The 16,405-nt window shown below is 40.2% G+C and overlaps 1 protein-coding gene across 2 annotated transcripts in view; it reads right to left on the reverse strand.

Annotated features, from left to right (window-relative positions):
* Positions 1 to 12,141, reverse strand: part of LOC122554193 (rho GTPase-activating protein 29-like) — a 124,321-nt gene extending 112,180 nt beyond the window's left edge. Inside the window, exons 1-2 of one of the 2 annotated variants that reach the window (XM_043698842.1) lie at positions 11,960 to 12,141; positions 9,315 to 9,659 (exon numbers count right to left, since the gene is read on the reverse strand). In XM_043698842.1, coding sequence (XP_043554777.1) covers positions 9,315 to 9,570 — 256 coding nt within the window. In that variant the 5' untranslated portion in view covers positions 9,571 to 9,659; positions 11,960 to 12,141. Of the gene's footprint in view, positions 1 to 9,314; positions 9,660 to 11,117; positions 11,308 to 11,959 lie in introns of those variants that run through there. The other variant, XM_043698843.1, reaches the window with a different exon arrangement.
* Between the last annotated feature and the right edge of the window lie 4,264 nt (positions 12,142 to 16,405).

Consider the following 16,405-nt stretch of genomic DNA (forward strand, 5'->3'; position numbering starts at 1 on the left):
AGTGCAGGTTTATAGTTCCTTGAAAGTTGAGTTACAGGTAGACAGGATAGAGAAAGCATTTGGTAGGCTCTCCTTTACTGTTCAATGCATTCAGTGTAGGGGTTAGGAGAAAATGTTGCAGCTGTACAGGACATTGGTTAGGCCACTTTTGGAATATTTTGTGCAATTCTGGTCTCCTTCCGATATGAAGGATGTTGTAAAACTTGAAAGGGTTCAGAAAAGACTTACAAGAATGCTGCCAAGTTTGGAGGGTTTGAGCTATAAGGAGTGGCTGAATAGGCTGGGGCCATTTCCCTGGTGCATTGCAGGCTGAGGGATGATCTTAGAGGTTTATAAAATTATGAGGGGCATGGGTATAGTTAATAGACAAGGTCTTTTCCTTGGTGTGGGAAGAGTCCAGAACAAACAGCATAGGTTTAGACTGAAAGGGGAACGATTGAAAAGGGCAACTTTTTCACACATTGGATGGTGCATGTGTGGAATGAGCTGCTAGAGGAAGAAGTGATGGAGGCTGGTACCATTACAACATTTAAAAGGCATCTGGATGGGTATGTGAATAGGAAGGGTTTAGAGCAGGGGTGGGGAACCTGCGGCCTTCTAGGCCATTGTGTATGGCCTTTTGAATGAATCCAAATTTTGCAACATGCACGAAAAATGCTTTCTTGCTTTTCAACCACTTATTGCTGCGAATCTACATTCTTCTACTTAACCAAAATCAAGATGCCTTTAAGGTCACAAATGACAGATACCCATCTAGAGGATCAGCTAAAACTGCAGACCTCTATGCTGCAACCAAATATTCAAATGCTTTCCTACAAAAAGCAGTCACAACAAAGTCATTAAAAGGTTAGTTAACTTTAGAATTAACATTTTTTTCTTTTTTTTTTAGTTAGTTAGTACATAGTAGTTAGACTTTTACAAAATAATGTGAATTTTGAAGAATATACATCAGGATTCCTGATGAAGGGCTCTGGCCCGAAACGTCGATTCTCCTGCTCCTCGGATGCTGCCTGACCTGCAGCAACTCACTCTGTGCTGTACATCTCTACAACTATGACTTTATAAACTGAAAGATCATAGTTAACACCCCAGTACAGAACAAGGGAAGCACTGTCTGATGTGCCATCTTTCAGATGACACATCAACTCATCCGTCAGCTTGGACACTACAACAGAATGCATGGTATTATTTCAAAGAGAAGGAACGCTAATTGCTGATATCCTGGCCACTATTTATCTCACAATCAAAATCACAAAATACAGACTCTCTGATCATTACCACATTGCTCCTTGCGAGGGGGTTTGTTGTGTGCATACTGGGTAGCACATTTCTTCTTTGGCAGTCCTCAAGGTTGCAGTTAACTTGCTTCCACTTATGGTTGAGTTTTGAGGCAGCTACATTGTCTAATCTGGAGCCAAAGAGTCTGCTACAGGTGGGCCAGATTATGTTTGATAAGGCGGGTGTGTGGGACCTTCTGGATTGTTCTTGGCCTCCATGTGCTCCACCCTATAAATCTCAAAGTGGTTGGCAACTTCACAGGTGTTTCTTCTCCAGTTTGTGCATTCCAGGACAAGAGATTCTTGTGTGCCAGAGGGGATGTTGCATATGTTTAGGAAGGCTTTCAGGGTGTCCTTATACCATTTCCTCTGTCTTCCTAGTGATTGCTAACCATGTGGAGCTTGGACAGCAGTTGTTTTGGGAGTCCTGTATTTGGCATTTGGACAACAGGCCTGCTCATCGCAACTGGTGGTGTGTAACAAAAGTGTCTCTATATGAGGAAGAGTGGCCTGGGAGAGAATGCTCAGGTTGGTACACCCTGCCAGTGGATTTTCAGGATTTTACAAAGGCAGTGTTGGGCATAATCTTCCAGGGATTGAGGTATATGCTATAGATGTCCATATTTCTGATGCATACAGAAGAGTGAGGACTATGGCTGCTCTGCACACTCATCTTGGTGCTGGGTTTGAGGTCTCATACTTTGTGTACTCTGCTCTTCAGGCATTCGAAGGCTGCCCTGGTACACTGGAATTAATGTTGGATTTCATCATCAATGTCTGCTCATAGTGAGAGGAGATTCCCAAGGTATGGGGAAAGATCCACATTATCCAGGGCCTTGGTTAGGGGTCAGTTTTGAGTGGTAGGAGCAGGTTGGTAGAGAATCTTTGTTTTCCAAATGTTTAGTCTGAGGCCCATTCTCCCATACATCTACGTGAAAGCTATGGTGGTTTGTATCTTGGCCCCTTGAGGCTGTGTATGTGCAGGTGAAGTCTGCATACTGCAGCTCGATGATAAGTTCGGGTGATCTTTGGGTTGAACAGTTTCCCTTATCCAAAGGTTAGCGTTACTCCGGCAAGGGGCTTCATGGAGATGGGATGGAGTGTTGTGGCAAGAAAGATGGAGAAGAGAATTTGTGCAATGACACAGCCCTATCTGACCCCAGTCTGCTCTCATAATTGGTCCATGAGGATCCACTGGGGGGCAGTTTTGCGTGGTATGACCAGGTTGGTAGAAAGAAATCTGTTTTCTGCAAGTTTCGTCTGAGGTCCATTCTCCCACATGCCTCAGTGAAAGCGACGATGACTTGTAGCTTGGTCTCTTGAGGCTGTTTGCATGTCATCATGAAGCAGGTAGAATGGTGATAAATTTCTGCATGCAGTTGGATTTGAGGAGAATATGCTACAATACCTCATGGCTGACAGATTTTAAAACCTTTGAGAGACCAAAGGCCAAATACAGAACTTAGTACTGGTCCCTGAACTTTTCTTGGATTTATGACACACTGAAAAATGTGGATGATCGAATGTATTTGGCATTACATTCTCTTTTTCAAAGGTAAAGAAATCCTAGTAACCCTAATAAAATTAGACTCCTCTCAGTGTTCCAAACCATTTCCAAATTCTTTCGTACAGCAGAAACCCATGCCTAGAAGCCTGTTACTCATACTCCAGAAGTTGCTTTCCACACAAAAAAATGAATTGGTCAATGTGCAAAGCAAAACTATACAATATGTGAAGTTGTTCATGATTTAATTCTGAGAAACAATCCATTATCCATATCTGATAATTCAGAAAGACACTTCACAATCGAATGTTGGAAAGCTCTTGTGATGCCCATGTCAATAGAAAAAGGGCTTTTTCAAAATTAACAGACTAGACACAAAGCAAGTAGCAGGCTCTAGACAGAATGAAACACTTTTCTCGGCAATAGAACAAGGTAGTTCAAAGAAATATAATGCTTGAATTGAGATCAATGATCCATTGCAGTAGGACAGTTTTTAAATCCAATCTTGTATATCAATAGCTGAAAATGTGTTGCTGGAAAAAGTGCAGCAGGTCAGGCAGCATCCAAGGAGCAGGAGTATCGACGTTTCGGGCATGAGCCCTTCTTCATGCCCGAAACGTCGATTCTCCTGCTCCTTGGATGCTGCCTGACCTGCTGCGCTTTTCCAGCAACACATTTTCAGCTCTGATCTCCAGCATCTGTAGTCCTCACTTTCTCCTTGTAGATCAACATCCAACATTAATCACCACATTATGTAATTCCCATCAATCCTTTTGCTCTGCTTTACTCAATTGGAAAAAAAGCAGGTCGCAATGCAATGAAACTTTGTCACACTAAGAAACTGAAGAAGTACACGAGATTAATAGTCAGAAAGCTGAGTCACAGAACAGAGCAGTTTCTAAAACAGAAATTGTTGCAAAACCTCAGGTCTGGCAACATTTGTGGACAAAAAGCAGAGTTAACATTTAGGGTCCAACGACCCTTCTTTAGAAGTTCTTCAGTCATTGAACCCGACATATTCACTCCGCTTTCTCTCCACAGAAGCTGCCAGACCTGTTGAGGTTTTCCAGCAATTTCTGGTTTTGATTTCCAGTATTCAGTTTTCTGATTTTTTTTTAATGTTAACACAAAGCAGTTTCATTGTGCGAGTTCTGAAGAAAATTCATAACAAATTTGAAATGTTAACTCAGTTTCTTTCTTCATAGATGCTGCCAGACCTGATTAGTTGCTTCAGCTCACCCATCCCACATTGAGAATACCACTGACGAGGGAGAAAAGAACGAGGGAGAAAGAATTCCAAAAGATATAAAAGGCAAAAAGCAATTAAATCAGAAAAGAGAGATATCAGTTGAGTTATAAATAAAGGTAATTCAGTTTAGTTGTAGTCCTTCAATTTAAATTGTTTATAGATCACAAGTTGTTCAAGACTCAGGCAATACAGGTAATAAAAACACAAAATATAAGTCAAGCTTTCAAACTACTTCATTTTATCTTTATCCTTCTTCAAGCAGCTACCTAAAATTTTAATTTTAACACAATCACTGCTTTACCAAAGCTACATATATTTCTATTTTTAGCACAACGTACTCCCACTCCCAAATGCAGATTCCACCCCCAACAAATTGAATTCCTCACATTCATATTTATGTCTTCTTGTCCTAAATCCCTCAACCAAAGATAATTTGTTTTCTCAGGATTTTCAATTATCCAAAGCTCAGATCTAGATGAGCTTCTGAAGCAATTGTTAACAAGATTAGCATCAGTAACTTAAACAGTATTTCTGTCTACAACAGTATGCTAATTTAACTATTTTGTGGCCTAAGATCACTTGATTTTAACTTAGAAACATCAAATGTACGCCTCAATTAGTCACTGTTACAGGGCTCCTATGTTCTACAAATTGAATACTTACTGATCACGAACTTTTATGAGAGTACAGAAGCAGAGGGATCTCAAGATTCACATGCATGATTCTCTGAAGGTGGCTAGGCAAGTTGCAACAATTAAGAAAGTTTATAGGATCCTTGGGTTTACAAATAGAAGCATAGAGTATTAAAGCAAGGAATTTATACAATACCTCTATAAATCATTGGTCAGACCACATGTTGAGTATTGCATTATGTTCTGGTCACTTTATTAAGGAAAGATGTTAAAGCCTTGGGGAGAGTGCAACTGTGATTTACTAGAATGATACCTAGAATGAGGATTTTAGATACAAAAAGACTGGAGAAATTGGGCTTATGCCCCTTAGAGCAGAGAAGATTAAGAGGTGACCTTATTGAGATGTTCAAAGTTGTAAACAAATTTGACAGGGCAGAGAAAGATATCCTGTTTCCACCAGTTGGTATTTCAAAACTGTCAGCAAGAGAGTTAGGAGCGAGATGACGAGAAACTTATTTTCACAGGGATTTGGAATGCACTGCCTGGGAGACTGGTGGAGGCGGATTTCATGAGACCTCAAAAGAGGTCTGCTTGTATGTTTGCAAGTGATTAATTCAGAGGGCTACAGAGATAGGGCTGAAGAACTAGGCCAGCTAGGTAGCTCTTTTTGGAGTTGGCATGGATCAAATGGGTGAAGTGGCCTCAATCTGCAAAGTAAAGTTCTATGATTCTAATTCACAGGTATCTGATTGGAAAAAGAAAAGCTGTACTGGCTTCTGGCAATATACCCAGTGGGTATGATATCAGAATTATAACCCAGAGATCATGAGTTCAACTTCCACCATGGCAAATTGTGAAATTAAATTTTCCGGCAATGTGCAAGCTAGTAAGAGGGAGAAAAAAACCCACAAACCACAGTTCCTATGTCCCAATTACAACGGTTTTCATCTAATACAATGGCAGGAACACCATAAAAGACATCAATACATGACAACCCACCAACACCTTATCAGACAAACTTAGGATGGACTATATATATTCCTCAGATGGTGACAGCTGGCAAAGGGGAGATAGCTTTAAATTGAGGGGGTGATAGATATAGGACAAATACCAGAGGTAGGTTCTTTCCTCAGAGTAATAAAAGCATGGAATGCCCCTCCTGCAACAGTAGTCGATCCACCAACTTTAAGAGCATTTAAATGGTCATTGGATAAATACATGAATGGTAATGGAATAGCGTAGGTTAGATGGGCTTCAGATCGGTTTCACAGGTCGGCGCAACAGAGGGCCTATGGGCCTGTATTACACTGTATTGTTCTATGTTCTATATGGCTTTGTAGATTCAACATAAAAGTAATATGTTCTTTCACAAATCAATATCTAGCTTGAGTTGGAGGAGCAAGGGAAAGATGGAAAGCAACCGAGGGGCCTTCAAAGATAAATTATAAGATCATTATATTACTGAATTGCTTGGGTGACACATTGCTATCTTGCATTTTTCTACTGTCAGAACGAAGTGGCATTGCTCTAATAAAAAGAAAACAAATGTACAAATCATTGCTTTCAATAATTTTGGCCATTGAGTCTCCAGTAAGTAATACAGAAAGAACACACATACCTACTTCACAATGACTTTTAAATGATAAGTGATCTATCTGTGACCAGAAGAAATAATGGTTCTTCTTCCTGGTAGAAGAAGGGGACAAGTGACACAACCTCATTTACTTCACAATGGTGGGAGCATGTTATACTAAAAGGGATAATGAAATACGAATTTGGCTAGGCTGATTTTGATTTCCAGAAGACACTTTACTAGCTACCTCACAACAGGTCAACTCATAAGACAAGAGACCATGGTTTTGGAGGACATGGTTTTGGTGGGTAGAGAATTGGAAGACGTGAGGACTGAGAATTGGCTAATGGACAGGAAACACTAAATGGGGATAAAAAACTCTTCTTCAGGTTGGCGACCAGTAACCAGTGGGGTTCTACAGGGGTCAGTGGTAGGACTGTACTGTTACAGTATGTTAATGACTTGGAGGAAGGAAGCAAATATATCGTAATCAAATTTGCAGACAACATAAAAATAAAGTGGAATGGCAAGGTGCGAGAGGCTTACAGAGAGATACTGATATTTTAAGTAAGAGGGCAAAAGTTGGCAAGTGGAGTGTATTGTAGGAAAACGTGAAGTTGGGGCGCCACGGTGGCACAGCCGTTAGCACTGCTGCCTCACAGCATCAGGCACCCAGGTTTGACTCCAGCCTTGGGTGACTGACTTGCGTGGGTTTCTGCCAGGTGCTATGGTTTCTGCCAGCAGCCCAAAGGTATGCTGTTGGATGGATTGGCCTTGCCAAATTGTCCCGTGGTGTCCAGAGATGCGCAGGCTAAATGGATTAGTTACGGGAAATGCGAGGTTACAAGGATGGGGAGGGTCGGAGTGAGAGCAGACTCATTGGGCCAAATGGCTTCTTTCTGGTGTTGGGATTCTATTATGCTAATTTTAGAAGGGAGAATAAGAGAACAGAGTATTATTTGAACAAAGAAAAGCTGTAGAAATCTGCAACACAAAGCGACTTGTGCATAAAATACAACAAGCTAGCACCAAGATGCTGCAGGTAATCAGGATGGCTAAAGGAATGTTGGACATAATTTTCACAAAGTTGGAGTACAAAAGTATGGGAGTCTTACTGCAATTATACAACATGCCAGTGAGACCACATCTGGAGTGCTGTGAGCAGTTTTTGTCCCCATAGTTAGGAAAGATATTTCATTTTTGGCAGTGGAGAGAAGGCTCATTGGGATGACTGTTTGTATGGAGCGATCATCTTATCAGCGAAAGCTAAACAGATTGGGACTCTACTCATTAGAATTGAGAAGAATGAGAGGTGATCTCATTGAAACATATAGGAGTCTTAAGGGGTTTGACCGGGTAAATGTGAGGAGGATGTTAATATCAGAATAAAGATTGACATGAGAAAGAATTTCTTCTCTCAGAGTGCTGAGTGTCCTTGGAGCACCTTGTCAGAGAGTGCTGTGGTGACAGAATGCTGGTGTATATTTAAGGCTGCAATAGATAGATTATTCATCAGCAGGGGAATCAAGGCTTATGGTGAAAAGACAGGATTCTGTAATATCAGATCCCATTGAATGGCAGAACAGAGTAAAGGAGCCAAACAGTCAACTCCTTTTCCTATTCCTTTTCCTTATGTAGTAGGATCAACAAGTTAAAAGACAAACTTACATTTCAGTTTCAGATCTCATTATTCCTATTCTTTTTATATTACAGAATTGTTTGTACCAATGTGTACTTTTCTAGTATCAAGGAGCAAATTACATAGCTAAGTAATAGTAAATAAAACAACTATTTAAGTTATTGCTTTGTAGATCTACTTTAATTCCAACAGTGTACTGAAAGCTCCCTCATGCATAGTCTGTCACCCATGCAAGGTAAATTCTTACTTCTTATCACAATCAGGAAATTTGAAGTTATGCACCTATACTGAATAAAGCAGCCAGCAAAATTTAATTTGCTGAGTTAATACAATCAGGATCCAAAATTTGGGGATGATGCAACAGGTTTACTTTTGATAACTAACATTAATCTTAAAATCTCTGCACCAAAATTCAACTAATGTAAGCTTATTTTTCACCCACAGTTCCAGGGCATGTATGCACTCATACACAGGGGTCATAAAAATACTATATAACTGCCACTCTCATCGACAGGCTGATTGGGATCTCAACAACTCACTTAAAGAAACAAGTGTAAACTTCTTAAAGTCACCGAATAGCCCTGCAATAATGTTTGAGAGTTCTCAACTTTGCTTTTACAATCTATTATCCAAATTGTTCGATAAATAAATTCCCCAGGCTTCTTCAGAAACAAAAAAAAGAGATAAATCCCTCCACTTTACTCAATTAAGTACAAAGATATCCAAGAATACTACTATCTATCATTCTTAAGGCACATATTATCCTGATGTGACACACAGTCAGTTCTGCTATAACACAGTAGTCCCGTTCTCATGCAATACCATGTTATAAGAAAATATTGTAATAGCAGCACCATTCAAACTAATGGTCCAGAATCGCATTATAACCAATACACACGTTAAAACTTTGCGCTTCAGGAACAGTGTCCCAATTTGTCGATCATGTCATTGCATATTTGTGTTAATTTGCATTATAGCAGAACGACCTGTATATTAAGACGACAATGAGCATCTCTTCAATTCTGCTGGAACTTCCTACGCAACAGCAATCACCACAGCGACAGTGGTTGATTAAGGCAGCTTAGCACTGTCTTCTTAGGGTGACAAGAAACAAAAATATAAATTCAAGTCTTTCAACAACATCCACACCTCAAGAATGGCAGTTAAAACTTTGTTTCGAAGTTTATTATACATTCCTAAACAACTTATCTACTGTTAATGGCTATTATCACTCAGGAGAAAGATGAAGGCACATTGTATAATAACACCAACTGTTGATACTTAACCAAAAAGGATTCCTTGTACAAGGAAATACAAACTTAATGGCACTCATCTTTTATTTAGCCTTTACGCAGAATCAAAACCTGCAAAGGTTTATCACTGACATTATTTTGATTTCAAGCTACCAACTAAGGGTTAAGAATTAAGTAAATGACACACCTTCTGAATGAAAGGCTTCTTTCAAATGCTCTAGTACATCTGCAAACTTCCTGACATCATTCACCAACTGCATTATGTATTCTGGATCCACAACTGGACTGTCATAACAATCAGAGTTTGAGCTGATGCTGCTGACCGAACCACTTTTAGTACTTCGGCCCATACTCAAGTTTCCTGAGCTGGGCAAGGCAAAGAAATTTGAACTGGAGAAACGGGCAAAACCACGTTTATTGCTTCCAACAGTCTGCCGCAACATCCCAGCTGCTGCGCTGCTTACAAATTCTTTAGGGCAATCTGTAGTTGGTGCTAAAAGACCATTTACAAAACGGTTTAGGATGATGAGTCCTGCAACAAAATTAGAATACAAAAGTTTCAGTCAATATATGCAAGCTAACTTCAATAATGTTGCTTTTCTCTAATAGAACACTAAAAAGTTCTTCCAACATTAACATAAATACAATACAGCAGAGGATCAGGCCCTTTGTCTCACTAAGCCGGCACCATTCATAATGTTTACTTGTGATATCTTGCCTTTATGTACTGACGTTCCCATCCATTCTGGGCTGTGGTCTGGTTGGCTCATTGTAGAGGAGAAAGTGAGGTCTGCAGATGCTGGAGATCAGAGCTGAAAATGTGTTGCTGGAAAAGCGCAGCAGGTCAGGCAACATCCAGGGAACAGGAGAATCGACGTTTCAGGCATAAGCCCTTTATTGTAGAGGATTCTTATAATCTGTAATATAAATGCTGTTAAGATGATAATGTATCTGAGCAACCTTAATTCATTGACATTTTTGAAATGTTATGGAATAGAGAACAAAACTATTATGCGGTATTTTCATTGTGACATTTGAATTTGTTCCAGTCTGTAAATGGGACTTGTGGAAAGTGCCTCAATGCTAACTACTCCAGTGTGTTGCTGATATTAGACTGGAGAGGACAGCATTAAACTCTAACTTCCAGATCTTTACTTGTAGAGTTCAAATTCCACCATCTGCCCTGGTGGGATTCAAATCCAAGTGCCCAGAACATTACCTGGGTCTATGGATTAATAATCTAGCGATTATACCACTAAGCAGTTGCCTCCTCAATGGTTCAATGATTTTCTAAGTTACCAAGGTTTTACCATTTGTCTACATTAATCGGCATTTGAGTATCTTCCGAGTTACAATTATAGGTTTGCAGCAGACTGACACTTCAAATGTCATAATGAAAACAATGCATTGTAGTTTTGTTCTCTATTTCAAATACTTCAAAAATGTCACTGAAGTAGGGTTATTCAGATAGATTACCATATTAACAACATTTATATAACTGATTATAAAAAACACATTACAGTGAATCAACTCAGGCATTGCCCAGAGTGGATGGGAACATCAATACATAAAGGCGAGATGTCAAGGTCAAAAAAATTACATACTCATTAAAATTGTAGCACTAATTGGCACAAATGGGGCAAACATATACTCCAATAAACCATATCTCTAGCCGTTTTTATTTTTCTAATTTGATAACTCAAAACATCAATACCACAACTTGTGTCGTAAGACTTTCCTGTTTACAACTGAGAACAGCAGGACGTTTCGGTTTCAGTCCCGTCCCCCATCACCCTCCCTAGTTATTTTACAGGTAGAAGTTTGAACACTATTTAGCAATGAATAGTACAGAAGGATAGTAAAAGAAAAATCAACGCGGATTCACCGACATCGATCGATCGTCTTCGATAGTGACACTAAAAAAAAGTCGAAAAACTACGTTCACAAACACTCGAAAAAAAATGTATTTTTTTTCCAATGCAGTACTTACACTTATACTCAAAAAAACCCAATGAGGACGTGTTGGTTGTAAAGCTAATTCATTTGAAAAATAAAGAAACAGATCCACTGCTGATAACCCTTGCGAGGTGCGGCGCTCTCTTATCTGGCACTGAATGTCTCGCATTCCTTTGGGTTAAACAACTCCGCACCCACTCACCCACCAGACCCAGGCTCTCTTGCCCAACCTCAGGGGGCTGTTACTACACCCGCCGCCGCCCCCTTTCACCCTACCGACCCCTCCCTTCAATTTACGCCTCCCCTATCAGAGACTTCCCCAAAGGGTTGTTGTTGTAGAATTGCCTTGTTTAAAGCAGCGACTGCGAACACAGACAGCACTGGGCAACGTGCAGCCGGTTTGCATTCAGGGGTTGAGTGGGACGAAAAGAGGGAACCCTGCAAGTAGGGGGGGGGGGATTGTCCGCCCATAGCAGGAGACCCCGCCAGGATTGGTGGGAGGAGGGGAAAGCGGGATTGGGTGGGGGAACCCCCTCAAGTTTGGGGGAGGGGTGGTGGAAGGCATCAAAAGCCCGCCGCGAGCCTGACCTGAAGGGGTGCGCGCGCCACTTATCGCAGCGCGAGCCCAGGAACCCGAGTAACGGTCACCGTTTAAACGGGGAGACAGGCACCATCGGAGAGCGCTCCCTACCCCACTCGAGAGAAATCGGACTCAATTTCGAATCAATGCCGATTTTGTGTTTTTTTGGGGTGGTTGGGGAACGGGCTCTCGCTTTTCACTGTTTTTGTTCTGGCGATGAAAAGTAAACATTTTCTCTTTTTTTTAACCCGCAATCGAAGGGCTCCAGCAGTCAGGAGAAATCAGAGCGAACTTACCCGCCTTACGAAGGTACCGTCAGATTTCTTTAATCCCCTTACGATCATTGTGTTTTGATTTTTAAAACGCTTCGCCTGCCCAAGGCTGGCGACACTTGAAAGGCAGGCTTTTGATGCTTCTCTCGGGGCGCTCCTCCTCTGTCGGCGCTCGGTGTGAAAAGCCCATCCGTCAACCCGTTTACCTTCACACTTGGCCGCTGCCCGCCCCCAAGCCCACGTGGGCCGCAATGCCTGGCCTCCGATTGGCTGGGTGTTTACAATGTCCCGCCCACCACCCGCGGATTCCCCCGCCCTTTACCCCGATTGCACCTCCCCCCCCGCCCTCTTACCCCCCCTGTCCCACCCCCATACCCACTGGAATCTGTAGCAACAGGTGAAACCTCAGAAGGGTTACGGATCAGGTTGCAATGGTAGGGTCAGGGGCATGCCGGGGGTCGCATTTTGATTTTGACCTTTCAGTGCAACGTCGTGAATGTTTTCACGTCTGACCGGAGGTATTCGGTCAAGCTGCAATCGTTTACAAAATCTGCTCTTCAACATAGACACAGTGTCTCATCCACTGCAATTAAGTAGTTTGTTCTCTCTCTTCTCCCCCACCTTCCCCCTTCAGTTCTACATTTACGACTTAGAGGTGCAATCGCGATCCAAGATTTGGCCGTTGATTTTCATCAGGAACAAATAATGTTGAGACTGGACCTTCACATTTCACCCCAAAATGTTAATATTAATGCTATTACGGTGTTGACTTTCTGTACCGAAAATGTGATAATTTGTCATTTACACTTCTATAACAAATAACACAATGGTATTGCTGAGGTATTTGGGCCTGAGAACTGTCATGCCGTTTGTTGAAAGTGGGAATAGAGGGTTAAACGAGACAAAATATTTGCTGGGAAACTCTTGAAAACACATTGGCAGCTATTCAAGACCGACTTTAATGAAGGTCTGTTAAGTGCTTGATGCCACCCCCTTGTCCTTAACTGAAGCGTTTCATAGGACAAACCGAAAAAAAAACTGTAGAATATCTTAATACAACACGTAAAACAGATCGTTTGAAAAAAATGTTTTCTTCTGTTAGTCAATGATAATTGCACATGTTTTATTGTAATGTGGGGATTACTAACATACATTATTTTTCCACAACATTTTTCTTCTATTCGCCTATTAGATTTCTGAAATGAATTATCAACGTTTAGCTCATTTGTTAAGCCAATACACCATTCCATCTGTGCTGAAATGTAAGATGAAATCTATGCGTAAACCGCATACCTGAGGTAGGCAATGCACACAAGCTACAGAACACTAAATTACTGTTCTGCAAGATGACAAGAATGTGAAGGCCCTTTGATACGTTTATGGTTTTACGAGGAAGAAAAAGATGCGTTCTTAAGATATTTTCACACTTTTACAAACATATGAATAGCTTATTCACAATATTTTATTTTCAAAGATTCAGAAAATTCATGTCACTGGAAGATATTTTCCGCACACCCACTCTCAGACAGTAATCTTGTAAATAGCAATGAATTATGACTTTATTTAGAAAAAATCAAAATTATTACGATATTTAACATCTAATAAAACCTTATAAAGGTTGAGAGTGTGTTGTAAGCTTGTAACATGCCAAGAAAGGAGGCTAGAAGATGCAAAGACAAGTTTTAGTGTTCCATATTGATAGTTATTTCAGGGTTAACTAGACCTCCAAATATAGCATTTTAAAACAATGCAGTATATAATCCTATTTAGTTGTATTTATTTTTAATTGTTTTGCTTTCAGTAGCAAGCTTACTGTTGCCTTTCCTTAAAAAAATCTTGCTTTGAAATTGTCACAGAATCATAGAATTTTACAGTACTGAAGGAGACCATTTGACTAATCATGTCTGTACCAGCTCTCAAAACAGCTACCCAGCTCATTCCATTCTACTGCTGTAGCCCTCGAAATTCATCACATTCAAATGAAAACTTTTAACCAGTTCTTTTAAAATCTCATATGGAAACTGCCTTCATCAATTTCCCAAAGCGTTCCAAATCATAACAATCAAGTAAAGAAGTTTCTCCTCATCTCACTCCTGGCCCTCCTGCTGACAATCTTGAAATTGTGACCCCTTGTTACTGACATACCAACTAGTGAAATCAGAATGTCCTTCTTTGCATTGTCAAACTTGTTCATAATCTTGAACACCTCAATAAGGTCACCTCTTAATCTTCTCCAAGGAGGATAAGTCCAATCTTTCCTTGAATCTAAAATCCCTCATTTCTGGTATCATTCATGTAAATTTCCTTTGCACTCTCTCTCTCTCCAAAACTTAAAATTCTTCCTCAAATAAAGGCACCCAGAACTGAATACAATACTCCAAATGTGGTCTGACCACTGATTTGTGTAGGTGAAACATCACTTCCTTTCTTTTTGAACCTAGAGCTCTATTTATAAACCCAAGGATCCCATAAGCCATAACAACTGTTTCAACTTGCCTGGCTAGAAAGTTATGCACGTGAACCCTAAGGTCTCTCTGCTCCTGTACTTTCCTCAAGTTGTACCATGGAGCCTGCATTGTCTCTGTGTTTCTTCCACCAAAATTCATTACCTCACATTTTTCTGTATAGAATTTTGTTTGCCAGGTGTTTGGGTCAACTTGTCAATGTTCCACTGAAGTCACTCAACATCATCCTCACAATTCTCCCTGATGTATCATCTGCAAATTTAGAGATTTTTCCCTCAATACCCATTTCTAAATCATTTCTAAAAATCAGAAAAAAAAAGGTCCCAATGATCTCTGGGTAACATCACTTTCAATTCCAATCTGAGAAATGCCTATCTATAATACCCTCTGTTTCCTATCTTTTAGCCAACTTCTAATCCATGCTACCAAGGACACATCAACCTCAAACATTTCAAATTTGCTGACCAATCTGCCATACCACACCGCATCAATGCTTTCTAAAAGTCCAAATATTTGACTTCCGCAGTACTATACTCACCCATTGCCTGTGTCACCGCATCAAAGAATTTAATCAAATTTGTCAGACATGATCTGCCCTTAAAGTCATGTTGACTGTCTAGTATTAACCTACTTTTTTCTAAGTATATATTTACCTTATCACATATTATGGTCTCAAAGAGTCACATGAGGCTAGCTTGTTCCTCCACAGATTTTTATCTTATTGAATTCAAATTTCACTGTCTGCGATTGGAAGCTGGGTTTCACCATTGGGCCCATGTCCCCAAAACACCGGCCAAGATTTTGGATTGCTAGTCCAATAACATTACAACTATGCCACCGCATATTATCTTGGTTGAATTTTTCTTAATTTGTGTAGTTCTTCTGCAAATGTGCCTTTTTTTCAGCATGATGCTAGACCAGACTTATGCATGTGTCATCATAACTCGGAAAGAATTTTAAAGAGAACAATATATCCCGTACGATTGGTCTAGATATGGGAAATAAAAGTGGAAAATGCTGAATATAGTCTGCAAGTTAGACAGTGTGTACATCTGTATTTAACCCAGTCTCTCTCCTTAGATGCTCTCCAACTAGTTGACTATTTCTACATTTTCTGTTTTTATTTCAGCATCTGTAGTATTTTGCTTTTGTCTGTATTTTAGGAATAGGTTCAAATCTAGCTCAGACAGAATATATGCAAATTTCATTTGTGTTGTCTCAATCTAGTCCCAATTAGGTTTCAGCAGAGAATGATCCTTTATTGCAAAACAAACCGTACGTGTCAAACTTTGAAAAATAGCACACTGTTATATTTGGTGGTGTTCTGAGGTTATGACACACTGATGCAATAGAAGAAAGTAACCCTATGATAGCTGAGATGAGTGTGCTTTCTGCTGAATTAGTTATCTGAAGTGAGAAATGCTGTATCTGTTCACTAACATCACTTGCCTTAAAGAACACAAATTTGCCTCAACAAGAGGTATATGTATTCCATTTTCCAGAGCTGTATATGATTCTTCACACATTGTACACAGATTATGGACTTAAATTGTACAATTCAGGTTTAATTTAGAATTGCATTATTAAACACTTCACCATATAGTTTTACTTGTTACATGATGTCACATGACACAAGAGATAACTTGCATTCATGAATTACCATGCTGTTCCAACTTAAAACATTTGTACAAAAATTGTATGGTATCTATATACTGCAAATCTTATATCTGCACACAACCTGTGCAAAGCCCTTATTTCTAGATGTCACAATTTTATATCAGCTATTTCATCTAAATTCCTGTGTACATTTAGAAACTTCATCTCTGCCACCTCCAAACAGACCCCACTACCAAGGATATATTTCCCTCCCCTCCCCTATCAGCGTTCCGGAAAGACCACTCCCTCGTCAGATCCACACCCCACACCAACCCAACCTCCACTCCCGGCACCTTCCCCTACAACTGCAAGAAATGCAAAACTTGCGCCCACACCTCCCCCCTCACTT

This window comes from Chiloscyllium plagiosum, chromosome 11, assembly GCF_004010195.1.
Source record: "Chiloscyllium plagiosum isolate BGI_BamShark_2017 chromosome 11, ASM401019v2, whole genome shotgun sequence".
In the NCBI taxonomy this organism is placed as follows: domain Eukaryota; kingdom Metazoa; phylum Chordata; class Chondrichthyes; order Orectolobiformes; family Hemiscylliidae; genus Chiloscyllium; species Chiloscyllium plagiosum.